The 19,120-nt window shown below is 34.1% G+C and overlaps 1 protein-coding gene across 5 annotated transcripts in view; it reads right to left on the reverse strand.

Moving 5' to 3' along the window:
* LOC106051377 (GRIP and coiled-coil domain-containing protein 2-like) overlaps positions 1 to 19,120 on the reverse strand; it is a 58,713-nt gene that overhangs the window by 25,545 nt on the left and 14,048 nt on the right. For 2 of the 5 annotated variants that reach the window (XM_056011813.1, XM_056011812.1), the window contains exons 11-22: positions 17,781 to 17,924; positions 9,085 to 9,273; positions 7,635 to 7,742; positions 6,354 to 6,479; positions 5,726 to 5,888; positions 4,899 to 4,999; positions 4,216 to 4,293; positions 3,939 to 4,118; positions 2,104 to 2,183; positions 1,968 to 2,021; positions 1,600 to 1,722; positions 224 to 326 (exon numbers count right to left, since the gene is read on the reverse strand). In XM_056011813.1, the coding sequence (XP_055867788.1) occupies positions 224 to 326; positions 1,600 to 1,722; positions 1,968 to 2,021; positions 2,104 to 2,183; positions 3,939 to 4,118; positions 4,216 to 4,293; positions 4,899 to 4,999; positions 5,726 to 5,888; positions 6,354 to 6,479; positions 7,635 to 7,742; positions 9,085 to 9,273; positions 17,781 to 17,924 (1,449 nt within the window). The remainder of the gene's footprint in view (positions 1 to 223; positions 327 to 1,599; positions 1,723 to 1,967; positions 2,022 to 2,103; positions 2,184 to 3,938; positions 4,119 to 4,215; positions 4,294 to 4,898; positions 5,000 to 5,725; positions 5,889 to 6,353; positions 6,480 to 7,634; positions 7,743 to 9,084; positions 9,274 to 17,780; positions 17,925 to 19,120) is intronic. The other 3 variants (XR_008774973.1, XR_008774971.1, XR_008774972.1) reach the window with 3 other exon arrangements.

Raw genomic sequence — 19,120 nt, forward strand, 5'->3', positions numbered from 1 at the left:
TAGACAACATATGTTTACATTTGAGTTATGAATAAAATGACTGGCACATTCAAGAAATGATTGATGAAGATTTGTGGGAATAATGTTACACCTAAGCAATTATAAATACATGAGGGAGATACAAAAAAAAGATTCTGTCTGAAATGAATCAGATTTTTTAAAAACTACCACGTTCTAGTATGCAGTATGACTCACTTGTATATTGCCTCTCTCTGGCACTTACCTTATGTTTCTGTGATAAAAATGTTTTCTGGACTTCCAGACTGGTGATTTTCTCCATCAGCTCATTGACTGAGCTGTTTTTGTCTTTCTGTAGTTCTTCCAACCTGCACACAGAAATTAAGGATTAAAAATTGTATACACTTAACTCTTTTTCTCCTAACTGACGATACCAACGTTGATTCTACCAGAAAGTGGTAAATAATTACAGAGAGAAAGAGTTAACAAAAGCAAAATATTATATATTATATACATAATAAAAGTAAATGTCTTTTTAAAAATTGTAATGCATCTCTATCCTAAGTCTTTTTAAAAATTGTAATGTATCTCTATCTTAAAATGTACTAACATCCTGACACCTCCATGTATACATGTGTTAGACTAGTGTCCCCACCTCAAAGTTGGGGGTCTCTATCTTATGCCTTTTTTTAAATTGTAATGTATCTCTATCTTAAAATGTACTAACATCCTGACACCTCCATGTATACATGTGTTAGACTAGTGTCACCACCTCAAAGTTGGTGCCACAAGTTGTTAACACCAACATGCATATTTATTGAGCTAAACTCACAACATTCATGGGTGAATTGATTCAACCTTGCACCGAGGGTGGTGAGTCTGTAAGTCAGTTATGAGCCAGTCACTCCATAAGACAGTTATGAAATCAGTTGATATTTCAGTTAGTAGTCAAGTAGTTTCAGTGGTGAAACAGTTAAGTCTCTAAGACAGTGCTAAGTCAGTCCATAAGTCAGTTTATAAGTGAAGTGTGATAAATTGGATTTCTATAAAGGAGCTTGTTATTGAAGTTATATGGATTGTATTAATCTATTCTATATTAAGTTGTGTATTACTATGCATTCTGTGGCGTCCAATGAATATGGAAATCTTATCGTGATAAACTTTTTCAATCATTATTATTTGTGTCTGCTACTCAAAGAGTGATCTATGGAGCAGATGATGTAAAGGTCATTTATTTCTGTGGTCCACAGTAAATGAGGGTGTCATGTGGCCAGCACAACGATCAACTTTTTACTTTGTCCCAATTAATGTCAGGTACCCATTAGAAATGGGTAGACTCAGGTGCCCTAATGAAAGTACAAATCCCAGTCTTCACCAGGATTTGAACCCGGGACCCCCAGTCCTAAGCCAAGTGCTTTACCACTCAGCTACCGCACCTCTTTTTTTTTTAACTCAGTCATTTTACAGAAGATATCTGAATGTTAAATGTGCAGGTTATACTTAGTCATTCAGCCTGATGAAGCCAACATTCATAAATTACGAGCCCAAATGTCACACAATACTCAAGTGACAACTAGTCATTCATGTCAATCACAGCTCAGAGATGGAAACTACCTAGATATAACATCTCAATTGTCTAACCTTGATTTAAAGTGAGTTTCTTTGTCTTCCAAGTCACTGATCAGTTTGGAATGCCTTTGTGCTAAGTGGTCATGTTCATTTTGTAATAGTTCCAAATCTTTCCTTGACAATTCTAATTTGTCACTGGGAATGAAGAATAAAAAGAAAAACAAACTCTTTAATTCTTTAAGTCAGCTGCAAAAAATCTTTTCCATAAATGTTTGAAAAACTAATTCTCTTTTTTTTTTTTTTTACTTCTGCTTCAAGGAAATTAAAAATATCTTACAAAAAAAACAACTTTAATTTATTCACCCTATTAAATGATTAAACGTGTGTGCACTAATTGTAAAATGAAATGATTTTTCATATTAAAAACAAAATTCACTCACTAGGCCTCTTGGAGTTTTCCTTTTAGCTGGTCAATGGCATTCTCATATCTGGCTCTGAAGATAAACAATGGAAGCTGTCAGTGACTAACTATTAAAGCAGGAAGGACAACTATGACTTGAAATTGTTAGTTCTTACCTCTCTTGTTTATCCACCTCAACAGTGGCATCAGAAGGACTCCTTGCCTTCTGTTGTTTCAGAACATTGTGTGCTCGCACCTGATGATAACAGACAAATCATGTAAAATCTCAAAGGGTCTTATAAGTAATGATATGCATGAGGAGTTAACTAGATCAGAGAGTTTAGGGGAGTTAACTTGGTGGTATTGAGTTTATAGATGTTAACTATAGGTATAGTGAGTTGTAGTCCTAATTTTAAGCCCATTAGAGATGTAAACTTTTTATCTTGAAAACTAAACAACTCTTGAGTCTGACATCCATTAAATATTTAAAAAAAATAAGATTGACAATTCTTTCTATATTGACAAAGACAAGAAAGGTGTCCTATAAAAAATACTTATGTCCAATCTTTATTTTACCTAAGGACAAAATACAATAAATGTAATAAGAGTCACAGTAATTTTCTTGTCTTTGAAAAAAATAGCCTAAACTAACTGCTCTGATAAGAGAACATTCCAACACAGTTGACATCAAACAACTAACTTAAAATAAAATGTTTTTAGTTTAAAATCAATTCCTCCATTATGAAGCTGATTGTTTTTGATATATCATTTTTCTATTTATTTCTTGTCATGCTTCAATATTACAAGAAGTCATTCCAGTGAGCCAGTAGGTCGACTTCCACAGGACATCCTGTATCTAATAGAAGGCAGGAGAACCGCTGGTCGCCCACTTTTACGTTATACGGATGTATGCAAACGCGACATGAAGCTCTTCAAAATCGACACTGGCAGCTGGGAAGAGGTGGCACTGGATAGATCCACATGGAGAGAGCATAAAGAAAGGGTCAAGGGTTACAGGTGTCATACACAACAGAAGCAGAAAGAAGGGTGAAAATGCAACAGTGCCTGGTGATTATATATATGCCCAACCTGCGATTGCAGCTGTGTATCAAGGATTGGCCTCTTTAGTCACACAAGAAATTGCAAAGGGAAAAGATCGTCTCTCGAGACGTAAAATGCCACAGACATTCTAGTGAGCTTTCACCACAATTGAGCTCTTCTATTAACTGTCTATAGCTAATTTCTACACAAAATGATCATGAAGGTCCAGTGATGTGTTCAACTCTTTACTGAATGCAATACAACATTTGAGTTGTGTGAGAATGCCAGCTGAAATTGTGTTCCAAATAGCCTAATTTAATTTTAAAATAATTATAGTTTTACAAATTTTAATGGCTGAACAAGAGTTTTCAATTAGCAAGTATATTTCCCCCCCAAATTTCAAGAAAAATTGTTAAAGTTGTTTTTGAAAAACCTGTCCACTATCCAATTTCCACCCAGTTAGAACCTATGAAGAATTTGCAGGGTAACGAAGAAATTGTACAAATGGTGGGCAAACATACAATGTTTAATTATGTGAATAAGATGGTGAGTGTGTTGTGGGTCGGTCGTTGGTTTATAGCTCCAAACAGCTAGTACAACTTAACTCATGAAGGCGTATTATATTTAAATAACTTGAACAACCTACTTTCCTGCACAAAAACTCAACATAACTTTTATTAACAATATACACAGATTCAGCTTGAGATGAGATATATATTTAGTAATAATTCTATGAAATGATATTCTTAACACTACCTTACTCTCTGGCATTTTTGAGTTGTCTCCTTATTCACATTTTAATTATGACTCAACCTATTGTGGTTTCATCATTCTCATTAGAACACATTCTAAAACAATGTTCACTATAAAATAGTGACCAAGAACATAAAGATTTATTTTATGGATATTTTAAATCTTAAAAGAGTATTTAGCAAATCTATATTAATTCCTGAGGGTGCTACAATGTTACCTTATAATTGTCATAGTCTGCCTGAATAATCTCCAGCTCTCTTCTGGTCATCTGAAGCTCTTCTGTCAAGGAATCTACTTTAGATTCTAATGATTTTACAGTGCGTGCACTATTTTCATTTTGACCTTTAACCTTATCCTGCAATTTTTGGCTCTCCACTGTCAAATCTGATATCTGGACCTAGTATGAAAAGTATTAAAATGTATTATCATAAATTATCTTTTCTAACTATCAAAATTATGATTATTGTCCTAAACTACTTTAGTTCTCAATTTACCTTGAGCTCTTCATTTTGTTGGATCATTTCTTCTAGTTGTGCTTTGAGCTGAAGTTCTGAAGACTTCTGTGTTATTTCCTATAAGAACAATAAATTCTAGGCAATCAACATGAGGAATGCATTATAAATGAATATGAAACACGTTGTAAGTAATTGTAAGTAATGATGACAAAATGATAAAACAAAAAAATCTGTTGTATGGTACATGTTATGAGAAATTTTACCTTTTGCATAGAAAAAATAAAGTAAAGTACTCCTAATGAGGGTGACATGTCCAGCACAATGACCAACCGTCTTTACGTTCTCCCAACTAATGCCAGCTACCCATCAGAGTTAAATAAATTAAAAAAAAACATCCTAAAAATCCTAAAATTCATAACCTGTCTTCACAGAGACCTCAGTCTTCACCCAGATTTGAATCTGAGAACCCTGTTTGGAAACCAAGTGCTTTACCGCTCTGCCCCCTTAGTTTGCTTTACATCTGCTATATTAACATCTGCTATTTTTTTTTTAGGATTTAATCTACTTTTCAAGGGTTGAGCTTACAGTGCTTGACTATAACACCAGGTCCCAAGTTCAGTCCTGGTGTTCATCTATAGTTCATCTTTATTCATGTATTTTAAATGGTTACTCTAAAGTTTTTGTTTTTTTAAGTAGATAAGCAATAGTAACTATTGCATTACCTGCTGGCGAGCGTCAGACAATTCTTTTTTAGTTTTAACCAACAGTGACTTGAGCTTGTTGGCTCTAGCATCTGCTTGAACTCTTTGCTCTTCAGATGCACCTAAAGAAAAACATTTTGTCTTAGATAACAACTAGAGCCTAAAGATCACATCAAGCTAATTAACTCAGTACTGTTCAATGGTTTACACATGATAGATTAGATTAATGTGTTCATTTCAATAATGCTAGCTTTTTTGTTTTTATTTCCAGATATCACTCTTTGCTTAAGAGTTAAAATGTATCTTTTAATAAATGGAAAAAGGAGCTAATGGTTTAAAGCTAATTCAAACTACTTCAATGTAACAGTAATTGTTCCTTAATAGTTTAGTTAATTTATCCTGTGACACTATGAAATGACAGATTAATATATTGATAGTGTCAGTCCTCTGCTGTCCTTGGTAGATCTGTGAAGTATAATCTGGTCTAACAAAAGATCCTTATCCTATCATCTGCCCTTATGTATTCCTTGTCTTTATGCCTTCTGGTATGATGCTTAGAAGTGGTTATCTTTGAATGTCTATTAAATCAGTCACTTGATTTAATTACTTGTTTTATACCTACTGGTAAGATACTTAATATGTTTATTTGGAGTGGTTTTCAGATTATATTTATACCATCTAAGCAATTTTTTTTTGTTTTGGCAATTTCTAAGCAAGTAATTAGAAAGGTTAAAGGTAATTTATCAATCTTTTGCACACCTTTGTATTCGTTATATGTTTTCAATATGTTTCAATCAAAAATTAAATAAAAAATATGTTAAAGACTAAGCTAAGTTAATCTTTCTTACTGATTTGAGTCTGCATGAGAGTGATCCTCTGGTCAAGTTTGTCCAGCTCTGCCTTTAGCTCCTCAATTTTCCTGTCCCTCTCCTCTACCTGATTGTGAAGTGTAGATAAAGTGCGCTCATAGTCAGCCATCTCCAGGTCCAGCATGCTGTTTTGTTTCATTGACTGAAATATTTTTTAAACCACTTTTTTAAAGAGCTTACACTACAGTAGAAAGTCGATTATCTGGATTAATCCAGAACGAGGTCTGTCTGATACTAGATCATCCGGATAACGAAATGCGGAATAAATGGTACATTTCACTAACAATATAAAGAAAATTTATTTATATATCGCTTTAAACCTGTCCACTTGTTCACATGTGTTTCAGAAACATGTTCTATGAGACAGCTTCAATATACCAATATAAAGAAGTAGTGCAATAGAGTTGAAGTGGCCTAAATACTGTATCATAAAAAAAAAATAATTTGATATTCTGGATGGCTGACACCTGGATAAACACTGTGTTTCTGCCACGTCAATGCTAGTACACTTGCTTTATATTCAGCTATTTTTTTTATCTCCTTTCTCCTTTAACCTGATACATACTGCCAACTTACATGTCACTACTTGTTATATTATCTCCCTTACCTGTCTAGCAGACATGAGCTGTTCCTGTAGATCTTTCATGCACACTTCCAATTTAGTTATCTGTGACTTGTAGTCTTCTTCTGATGACTTCCATTTGGCTTCAGCTTCAGCCATTTTGTGCTCCAACTAAAGAGGAAACCATAAAGTTTTAAATACTGAGAAAATTTTTTTTCATTCCAATTAAACACATATTTGTAAACATACGTCAGGTGTGTTTTATACCTAAGATATACTTAACTTTAACCTATTCCATCTACCAGGGTCATGTAGAAGGACATGTAGCAGACTGTTGCAATGTAAGTTTAAGACCTTTTTTCTAACATGGGTTTCACATGAACAGTTCACGTTTGACAACTTAAGTATCTTTAGATGTATGCTCTCCAAAGTAGCATTGGCCAGTAGATTTTAAACAAAGCTTATATCAACTCACTCTGTCTTTCTGGTAAAAAGTGTGTACACATTATTTATCCCACACCCATTCTCGGATCAAGCTGAAACTTCGCACAATTATTCATTGACATAGACAAGACATAAATGTTTGTTTGTAAAATGTTTTACATGTTTCGGATGTTCCTTCAGAGTTGAAGATAGTTTACTTCCTAGTCCAAACCTCCTGCAGTACGACGGGGGATGGCAGCGGGCAGGGTTTGAACCCTGGACTGTTGATAAATCAGAATGACAGTCCAGCGCGCAAACCGCACGACCAGGGAGCATACATTTCAGATGTAGTTTGGCACCAGCCTTCTTCTTCATGTCCTTGATATCTGTGTGATCTAAGCCTGCACTTCATTTGAGACCTCACATTTCATGAGTGGATGTTCCTATTTTCTTCTGCTGAGAATTGATACTATGTACTGGTGTATGTCAAGAGTTTGACTCAAAAATGGAGTTGACTACAATGGCAAGTGCTCAAGTGAAAATTGTTTTGATGCTTCAAGAGCCATGCTATCTGTCATTGTGTACAGATTGTATACATTTATAACTTCTGAAATAGTCTACAGAGACAGTGGTAAGCGCTTAAAGTAATATATAAATTAAAAGGTTCTTTTAAAACAGATTTTGTTACATAAGTTGTATAAAGCAGCCTAATAAAACAGTAATTTGATTAGAATTCCCATCTAAACAATCAATTTCACAAAAATATAGATAGAAGTATCTATTTACAGCAGTAACCGCAAGAAACGAATGGGTTCACAGTATGAAGAGGATATTTATTTTTGTACCATCAACTTTAACCCTTGATATTTAAATAATACACAAACTCTAGGGTGAAACACTTACAGTTTGTTTCTCTTTATTGATGTCTTCCAGTTGTAGCCTCACAACATACAGCTCTGTCTCTGATGCTTTCAGTTTTGTTCGCAACTCATCACAACTTCCATCTCTCCCCTGCAGAAAATATCATGATAATAAAAGAAGAGTATTAAAAATGTTTTTAAACAATGCATTGAATTCTGGTTAATTTTAGTCTTGCCCGTTTTTTGTTGAAAAGATTTTCATTAATTAAAGCATATATAACACTAGTAATACCCACGGGCTATGCACATTGATTTGTTCCCAGGTAACGTATTGTTTATTTTGACACTAACACATCCCTTTTTCTTATTCATTGTCATACTCATAACAATAACACTATTAATCCCTACAAGTTAACATTCCCCAATAATTCCTTTGCCCAGCTAATTCTAGTATGAATTCTATTACATTGAATAAGACCAGCCTGTACGCTCGAGTATCAATCCCCCTCCCTAACTCTCTGCCTTCACAAAAAGTCTATTTACACACTCTGGCTATTCTAATCTTATTTACACTCTCTGGCTATTCTAATCTTATATACACTCTCTGACTATTCTAATCTTATATACACTCTCTGGCTATTCTAATCTTATTTACACTCTCTGACTATTCTAATCTTATATACACTCTCTGGCTATTCTAATCTTATTTACACTCTCTGACTATTCTAATCTTATTTACACTCTCTGACTATTCTAATCTTATTTACACTCTCTGGCTATTCTAATCTTATATACACTCTCTGACTATTCTAATCTTATATACACTCTCTGGCTATTCTAATCTTATTTACACTCTCTGGCTATTCTAATCTTATTTACACTCTCTGGCTATTCTAATCTTATTTACACTCTCTGGCTATTCTAATCTTATTTACACTATCTGGCTATTCTAATCTTATTTACACTATCTGGCTATTCTAATCTTATTTACACTCTCTGGCTATTCTAATCTTATTTACACTCTCTGGCTATTCTAATCTTATTTACACTCTCTGACTATTCTAATCTTATTTACACTCTCTGACTATTCTAATCTTATTTACACTCTCTGGCTATTTTAATCTTATTTACACTCTCTGGCTATTCTAATCTTATTTACACTCTCTGGCTATTCTAATCTTATTTACACTTTCTGACTATTCTTCTGCTTTATTCCAAATATTTTTGGCCTGGGCCTTTTCTTTTTCTTTCTACAAATTATAGGGTTCCCATAATATTTTGGACGTAACCATTCATATTTTGTTTTTGCACAATGGATTTTTCTTATAAAAAAAAATTAAAAAACCCAGCAACAACTACTTAAATACATAATTCAATGCAAATTATTTTTTTAAATATAAAACTTATTTTTACAAATATGAATTAACCAAAACTTGTTATATGAATATAAAAAAAAAAAAGATTAACAATGAAATGATACTTCAGCAACTTACTTTTAAATCTGCTTTGAGAGTGTCAATCTGTCGGAGTAAACTTTCTCTCTCCTCTTTACTGCTTGCCAACTGACCTTTCAAATCTGCTAACTGTGTGACCAACTGCTCAATGTCCTTGTTGGCCTGCTTCCTGTCTTCTTTAGCTTTCTCTGCTTCATCTTGTACGACATCTAAACTAGCCTGCAGTTTCTGTAACATTAATAATACACTTCTTAAGTATAAATACTCTCCACAAGAGGTATGTGAGAGTCTACTAACTACTTACTCTTTTGATATTAACAGTTGCCAACAGAGTAGATAACTACAGTCTTCACTGAGATTTGAACCCAAGACCGCCGGTTTGGAAGCAAGTGATTAACCACTCAGCCACTGTGCACACAGATTTATTAACAAAAAACACAACAACTGAACCCTATTTTTACCACAAGACATTTAAAAAAGAATTGATTGAACTAATACTAAAGAAGCTAAGTTACATTTAATTATAAATATATCTTTTATTGGAAAAATATTTTGGGTAGGGGTGATTCTGCCAGATGATCACACCCACTGATAACAACTCAGCACCTTACCCACTGTAACACTTTACTTAGAAAAAATATATATAATGTGATCAAAACATCCAGTACCACAATCAGTGGCGTAGCTAGGGTGGGGGAGAATTGGAAAATCCCCCCCAGGCCCCCACTTGAGGGGGGCCCCCAAAATGAGTGCTTTTTACATCAAAAAATAAATATTAAGCAAAATGCAGGGGCCACCAAATAGGTCAAGCCCCCCCCCCCCCCCCGGGTGCCCCCAAACAATGGAAAATTCCTAGCTACGCCCCTGACCACAATGTCCAAAGCAAAAATGATGGTGCAAAAATGACCACTTTCCCGCTAATTATGTTTCAAAACATCCTGCTTCGTTATCAATCGAATCAAAGACATTCTCAAAAGCATAAAAGAAACATTATTTGCATTCACCAAGATTCTTACTCAAGACATAATGGGTTATATAAAAAAAAAAAAAAAGCATCCACTTAGCAATGAAATTAATAAGAAGTTCTGCAATCAATTTTTTAAAGATAATTAAAAATATTTTTTTTTAAATCCCTTATAAACCTTTGACTCATTATCACATCTAAACCAATAATGGCAGAAAACAGATAAGGCTTCCAACAATCTACTTTTTGAAGCATTAATTTTAACAAAGTCAAAGATGACAATATTGACATAATATAAATAAATTTTATTGTTTAAAAATCAATGAATTCAAAAAAAATAAATATTTTCAACATATTTAAAAAATTATGAGTAAATTCATTCAAAAATAGGGTCAACATAATTACCCCTAAAACTAAAAAATCTAAAACTGTGTTGCTGTTTATCCAATAATCCATGAATATTGCTATAAACATATCTACATCACTAAATAGATCTCAAAAGTTTTAATATATATACTTGACATTGAAAAAAGTAATTTTTAGTTATATATATTCTGTAAAAGCATACCCCCCAATGACCCCCAGCTCATTTTTTTTTCAAAAATAATGAATTAAAAATAGCCAAATAATTTTACTTTAAATGAAATCACCTGAAATATTGAAATAGCCATTTAATTTTGCTTTAATCACTAGAAATATTTATATACAATATACACAAAATGTGAAGCTTAAAATAAAAGAAAATTATAAAGTGATAATCTAACACAAGGAGGACGACCCTGTTTGTGCTTTCCTCGTATTGGTCTCCATGTTAGGGATGTCCTTGTATAACCTGGTGCCAAATTTTCATGGAGGACCTCAGAGCAGTGGACACCAGGTTGGAAGAGGCTTCAGACATTGCCAGTGACAGAGCTTAGTGGAGACAGCTTGCTGCCCAGTGCGCCGAACGGCGTGGGAGGATCTAACTTTAATACTTTTATTAATTAATTTAATACAAAGAAAAACCCATTTATCACAAGTAGTTAAAATTGAGTATAAAACAATATCATCATAAAAGTTACAAGATATAAATACTAACATTTAATTAAATTGTATATTTTTAATGAAACACTTAGTAAGGAAGTGGTAATGGATATAAGCACTCAACTAATAATATTTTCAATGGCATGCATCAGAGCTGGACTTACATAATTGGAGGCCCAAGGCAAAGTGAATTTGGTGGCCCCAATGGAATGGAAAAATAAAAAATCAGCAGCAAAAAAATACAAATATGCAATTTATGTAAAACCTAGTGTACTATAGCATTGGTCATAAGTCTTCTCTATTCCTTCTCTGCAAGCCCCCTACCTATTGTTTAGCTATGCCTAAGGCCGACCTTGAATGCATCTCAAATAGCCTCTGCTCTGACAAACAGTTAAACTTCAGTCCCTCATGTGTGGCAGAGATATTGGGTCTGGAGGAACTGTTATCACTAACAAGAGTAGGGGGAAAGGCGAGCGACTGAAACCTACACCAGTAAGCTTTGGGCATTGGGGCTCATTTGGACTTGGCTGGCTACCCACCTAGAAGAAAAATTCTTTGCCTTGCAGCTATATCTAAACATGGGAAAAGCTTAGGAAGTCAACCCTGAGGAAAAATCAGGAGACCCTTAGTTGGCTTGCAGCACACAGTGCTAGACTACAGCAGAGCCTGTACAATGTTAATTCCCAACTGTATCAGCACTTGCAGCTCCATTGGACGCGTCTGCTGCATTATCAGAGCAGAGGACACCAGGTTGGAAGAGGCTTCAGACATTGCCAGTGACAGAGCTTAGTGGAGACAGCTTGCTGCCTAGTGCGCCGAACGGCGTGGGAGGATCTAACTGCTGCATGGAGAGGGAAGACTGCATGGGTGGGTGATATTGTTCAGGTCAAAGCCAATTCTCAGGCATTCATAATAATCCATAGTCTTTTGGCCTTGTAAGGAGACCATAAAATAGTCTAAAAATTATGCAGGCTGCAAGCTATTCTCTAGCTGCAAGCAATTCTCTAGCGCCAAGAAGAAAATATTTATTTTTTTACAAAAATGTAAAAGTAACTCTAAACAACATGCTTTAATCAGACACCTAATCACTGATGAAGAATATGTACAAATATTATGACAATCAGTAATTGTATAAAAACATAAGGTTAATAGGTAAAATGTTTGATCTCTAACCTGCATTATATTGTGAATAGGTTTAAAATTTTGTTCTTCTTGATGAGGTTCTTTCAAAAGGAAATCTTGCAGTTGAATATCTAGCTCCTCTTTTATGTCCAGATTATCTGTCTCCTTTGTATGTAAAAGTAATATGAAAATTATTAAACAGAATTAATCATTACATTAAGTTAAAAACTGAAGTAAAATAATATATTCTAACCTGCAGCGTATTGTAAACAGGCTTAGAGATGTCTTCTTGTTCAGGTTCTTCCAAAAAGGTATCTTCCAGTTGAAGGCCTAGCTCCTCTTTTATGTCAGGACTGTCTGACTTCTTAGTCTTGAATCTGGATCGACAAGGCTGTTTTTTTTCCCGTTTTCTAGTAGTTTGTTTCTTCTCTGGAGTTCCAGGATTGAGTGGATTAAGGGCTGTCTGTGTATATTTCTTGGTTTTTGGTTTCAACTGAAAGAAAACAAATTAAAAACATTAGAATATTGTGGGTATGATGAGTTTCATAAAAAAAAATACTTTGAAAAATTTACTTCATTATTCAGATTGTAAGCCGACTGTTTAAGACGTCCAACTCTATCTGATGGTTGAGCAAGTCTGCTACTAATTCTAGCCAACATAGCTGCTTCACGCATTTTTCTTTTCCTTTCTCTGTCCTTAAGCCTGATGACACAAAACAATGGGTTTACTATACAAAAAAGTTTCTGTACAACAAAATAAGCATGAAGGTTTCTCAAATAAAAAAAAACAACAAAAACATGCATTACCTTAAAGCTGCTTTCTTTTGATGGCTCAAAGCTGCTATCTGGGCTTTCCTCTGGCTTGATCGATACTTCCTTAACTCATTAGGTGACATATCCTTAGGTCTCTTTTTTTCATGCTCAGATTTGGAAGTAGTTGGAGTAGTCCTTACACTGTTCCGTGTTTGACAAGACTTCTGCGTTTTTATTTTCCAATAATAGTCTCTTGCATATAGCCTATAAATACAAGTCAAAGTAGAAAGTAGGATATATATGAATATATATAAATATATATATATTATATATAAAACTAATTTGATCCAGATACTCCTAATATCTTCTTTTTATCTTATAGATTACAGACGTTAATTCAAAAAAGAATATAATTGCGTCCTAAGTCTAAGTTAACCCTTTTTAAAAAAAATATGTCTAAATTTAAAATCTTCTATACTAGTCTAAGTAGGCCTACTACCTTTCTTTTTCTTTCTTAGCATTGTACTCTTCTATTTCAGCCTGGCTGTGGTTACCTTCTTCCCACTGTTCTTTTTTTTTTAGTTTGTACTTTTTCGTTGCTGCTCTTTCTTTGGCCAACAGTTCTGCATACTTTTCTGGATTTTCTTTCTTTAACTTGCGACGTCGAATTTGAGCAGCTGACATTTTGTTTCAATTAAAAGAAGTTTCTGCTTATAAAAAAGAAAGTGAGACACTTATTTACTAGACTAGATCTAGATGTATGTAGACTGGATAAGTAGATTGATATTATCTAAATAGGGGCGCTGTGGCTGAGTGGTTAAGCACTCGGCTTCCGAACTTCTGGTCCTGGGTTTGAATCTCGGTGAAGGCTGCAATTTTGAATTTCAGGATTTTTAGGGTGCACCTAATTCTAATGGGTACCTGACTTGAAGAAAGTAAAGGCGGTTGGTTTCATTAGATTCTATAAGCGTAGCGAAGAGGAGTTTTGTGTATGTATATCCATTTCCTTTGTGGTCGAAAATGAGCATATTTTTCATTTCCTATGATCACTGTTTTGAAAGGCCGGCCAATGCACCTTATGAATATTCCTTTTTATAGACAGGTGGAAGGAATTAAGCTTTTTGATGTGGTTTTATAAATATATATATAAAAAAAAAATATATATTATTACAATATAAAGAATAGATCTAGACTCTATATAAGTATATATATATATATGTGAGTATAGACCTAGAGTATAGAACTAGATCAAGAATCTATCTAGTCACAATAAGTGACAATTCTAGTCTTAGTATTAAAGTCAACTACAAGCTAGATAAGATTAAGAGGACTAGATTAAACTAGATCTAGACTAGAATCTAGATAAATCTACCCTAGCCAAGCCCTAGGACTTAGTTTATAGGAGTAGTAATTAGTATAATTAGTTACTAGGCCTACAATCTACTACTATAAATACAAGTCACTTAAAATTACAAGTGACAAGTGTATTATAAGTAGACTTTACTCTACTACTCTAGACTAGTCTAGAGTCGATCTAGACTATTGAACTATTGACTATACTGACTATAGATAATATCTATTCTATTTAGTCAAGTAACTAAGTAAGTAAATAAGTCTAGTTTCTAGACACGTCACACTACAGTGACTACACTGCTCTGGCTCTAGCCTAGACTATAGTGAGTATAGTCAGTATAGAGTGAGTAGTATAGACTATAGACATAGTCTTATAGATCTAAATTTATTCTAAATCTAAGACCTTGCGGCGTTGCCTACTATTGATAGTTTTAGTAATGTTATTGTAGAATTGTAGAGCATAACACTCATTAACAGGCTGAGGCTACTAGGTAACTAGAGTTAACTAAAGTAGATCTAGTAATCTAGTAGTAGATTAGTAGATATATAAATTAATAATTAATCTCGAATCTAGTACTAGTAGTACTAGAATAACTAGATCTAGATCAAGTAGATCTACTAAAATCTACTTACTATACTATACGAAACAATATTCTAGTCTATAGTAATACTATTAGGTATATCTACTGAGTTATACTGGTGAGTGAGTGCCTTCTCGTCTCAGGCTACTGTCCTGTGACTGTGTCACTGAAGTTGAAAACGCGTGTTTTTTAAGGCGACGTCTTACTCTACTGCTAACACAAAATAATTGTATAAGTTCATATTATTTTTAAATAAAGACGTGTAGCTACGGATTAAATTTCTAGATCTAGACTCTATATCTAGATTAGATCTAATCACATTTCTTAGACGCGAGTGAAATTACGGTAGGGCCTACCCCAGCTCAGTTGGACTATGAAAAAAAAAATCATAATATAGCGAATTGAAAAAAAGATTATAGATCTAATATATTAGTTTATGGCGAAATCCTTTGTTTCCATATAGAAGCTAGATCTAGATCTACATGCCAACTTTTTCACCTTCCAATGCCGATGCGCCAAACAAACTAGTATTCCCTTGTAATCCTTAGCAATGAAAGGGTAATTTGGACATATTTGGCAGCTTTATATCTACTCAGAATAACTGTTTCGATCAAATAAAAAAAAAAACAATAACAAAATTATGATAGTATTGGCAGACGTAGATCTAGATTCTCTAGCAGTTGTCTGAGTTGTAGATCATAGATTTTCACACACACACACGTGACACAGAGTACAGAGACAAGTTAAATGTTACTAGTACTAGCAGGTAGCCAGGTGGAGGTTTTGAGGTTCAACCGCACCTCGAAATGAAATCCCTCCCGCAAGGGGGGGGGGGAGTGGAATTTTGTGACTGATTTTATGCTTTGTTTTTGTTTATATAGGTTTATTTTAGGTGAGATTTTAATATTAAACCATCACTTGCCCCAGCGCAGCCAAGGGGGGTTTTCAGTTTATAATCCCTTTCCAGTGGGTTAAAACCCCCCTCTTCTATAAATAAAATTGAAAAAAAATTAATGCAAACGACAATCCCCCATTACAAGGGCATAGCCAAGGAGGATTTTGAGTTTAAAACTCCCTCCGAATATTTTAAATGTTAAAACCCCCTCTTCAGTATGAGACTAAAGCATACACCAATCACCAGATTCTATAAGCATAGCCAAGAGGTTTTTTTGTTTAAAAACACTCTCCAGGGAGCTTTAAGTTGTTAAAACCCCATCCAGAAGGTTTTGAGTTTAAAACCCCCTCCAGCGGGGTTTGAACTACAAACCACCTCTAATATAAAAAAAGCAAACTACACACTCAAAATTCTATGAGCGTAGCCAAGGGGGAGTTTGAGTTTAAAGCCCCATCCTCCATAAGGCTTTAAGTTTAAAACCCCTCCAGATGGTTTAGAGTTTAAAATCCCTCTAAAGATAGTTTTGAGGTTCAAAACTCCATCATCAATATTATTGTAAAGCAAACTACAGTCACCAAATTCTATGAACGTACCGAAGGGGGTTTTAAGCTTGTTTAAAAAAAACTCCAGAGATTTTTTAGTTTACAAAGCACAAAAAGGGACGTCATCATATAACTTGGTGTTACACTTTCATGGAGGACCTTAGAGCAGCGGACAATAGGTGGGAAGAGGCATCAGACATTGCCAGTGACAGATTTTTTTAAAGCAGGATAATGCACTGTAGAAAACATCATTTTTTGGTTTTAAATACCAGAAATAGTGCCTGGTGGCAGTGCTCCGCCCCGAACCCCGCTGGAGAAGCTCAGTGCTCCACCAGACCACTTGGCTGGCAAGGACTGGGTGTCTACTAACTCATGGAAGAACCTATTCTAGGGTACAATAAATGTCTTCCGAAAGAATGATGGGTCAGAATAACTAATGAGTTTAACTTCCATAAATCTGTTCTCTGCAGATCGATTTGATTATTTTTTACGAGCAGACGTTTTTTTGTTTTTTTTTGGTATTATCTCAGATGTGCAATGCGCATATCATAGGTTGGCCACTCCTGATCTAGATTATTAGCGAAAAGTCTAAATAAATACTTTGCATTAGCATTCTCAAAGCAATATTGCTTAATTTAAATAAACCAAGTCAATAAACATAGAAGTTAATATATGTCTAGAGAGTCTAGAACTAGATCTTGATTCTCCCACTCTAAATCTCTTTTGGGGATGTATTTTGCCTTTGGAGGCTCATCAAGCACAACTCAGCTTGAGTTAAATCTCAATTATAAATTCCAGGTCTAGATTTGAACTAAAGCTTTCTTGCAAGGTAGCCAAGCAGTTTATTCCACACATCCCACATTTAACATTAATATTTATTTTTACTAAAAAACAACAACCCGTGAATCAGTCCTTAATAATCGAAATGTGAAGTGACAAGGAAAAAAATTGAGTAGCCATTTTTTTCTCATTTAATAAAAAAAAAAGTTTCTTACCTTTTTGAATGGGAGCACATAAATCCAAAGGTAAATGTTGTCTGTTCACATTTGTATACTTCATGGAATTTACAAATACACAAAATCCATACAGAAACGAATTTCATAGAAATTTTGCTAAATAAGCGTTTATAAACATAGATATACCCATCAGTAAAAGCAAGTACACCATGACCAATATTCAGAGTTAATGAATCTTGAACTTGAAAAATGCATTTTTAATTCAAAATCTGTTTTCAGACATGTCACAGTTAACTTAGTATCTCACTAAACTCAATTTCAGATATAACATATGTTGTTATGTTTAGCTCAGCATCATATTTAACATCGTATTTAATGCAATATTATGCCTAACTCAATATCATATTTGACTAAACATCATGTCTAACTCAAAATCACACTTAACTCAGAATCACATGTATCTCAATATTAACTAAATTTCACATCTACCAGTTTTTTTTTTTGGTTGTTGTTCATCACCCATAAGGTTGAACACAATACACCAACCTTGTAATTGTCTTGTAAAGTTTTCAACTGTTGTGATAGTGAGTCAGAAGCTTCCCCAGACTGTCTCTGTATTGATTCCATGGCTTGCTCGAGTTCTTCCTTACGTTTGGTCACTAGCTTGAGCTCCTTCAGCACTGCTTCTAGCTGAACACACAAGAGAGCAGCAGCAAGGTTACAAAAAATGTACTCAGTACTTGTTACATCCTCAGTACAAACACACATAATATACTATACTCAGTACAAACACACGTAATATACTATACTCAGTACAAACACTAGTACATGTTATATCCTGAGTACAAACACACAAACACACATAATATACTATACTCAGTACAATCACATGTAATGTATTCAAGTACAAGTTTAAACTGTGCCAAAATAAATAAAAATATCGGTTATTTAGACATTAGTAAACTAGCATATTTATATTGCTTTATAATTATCATAACACTTTTACCTTCTAAAATATCATCTAATTCTATGAAGGATCACCCAGCACAGCACAAAACAATTAATGAACAATTTTTTTTTTCTGGGACACTACATTAAAGTATATTTTTTTTACTGCTTGAGTTAGGTAATTATGAATCTTTCCATTAATCTGTCTCAACTTAAAAAAAAAAAATTACTAAAGCATGTAAAATAGCAAACTTGTTGCAACTGCCGGTTAGAATACAGAAACTTAATGAATGATGAAAGGGAAACAAAATGCTTGCAACTGGTAATTTGCACAATGTCATAATGAGAGGTTCACACACATAATTTCTTTAAAGTAATGCAAACTTATCAATTTGAGAAAACATTTTGGTGTACAGAATATAGGAAGAGTTGATAATCTATGTATTTTACATTTAGAACGTTTTTGTCCTTTTCACAAATGTTCAATTTCTAAGCTATTTTTATTATTTTATTATTAGCACTAAGTAATTTATTTTTATTTTTTATTATTTAGTTTGTCTATTAATTTGAAAATATCTTAGAGCACACAAAAGAAAGCCAGAAGTGAGTTTTAAGGTCGCTATGTCCCCATACAAGGACAGACCCCATTGCCACACATTAACCAGTTGTTTCTCTCTCACATCCTTGTCCCGATCGCCCTTCGTCATACAAAATGCGACATAACACTCCGTAGAGAATGTGGTTTATTGTTTCATCATCCTCGATGCAGTGGCAACACCATGTGTCTTAATGTTCTCAAAACCGCCCAAAGTAATTGGACAGTGACCTAAATGATGCCAGGCAGGCATTCAAATTAGTAAGTAAAAATCTCAAAATTTGACTCCTTAAATTACAGAGTTTTGTAGACTGCCAAGAAGCACAAGTGATCTGCCCCATGT

The sequence above is a fragment of the Biomphalaria glabrata genome, chromosome 15, assembly GCF_947242115.1.
Source record: "Biomphalaria glabrata chromosome 15, xgBioGlab47.1, whole genome shotgun sequence".
In the NCBI taxonomy this organism is placed as follows: Eukaryota; Metazoa; Mollusca; class Gastropoda; family Planorbidae; genus Biomphalaria; species Biomphalaria glabrata.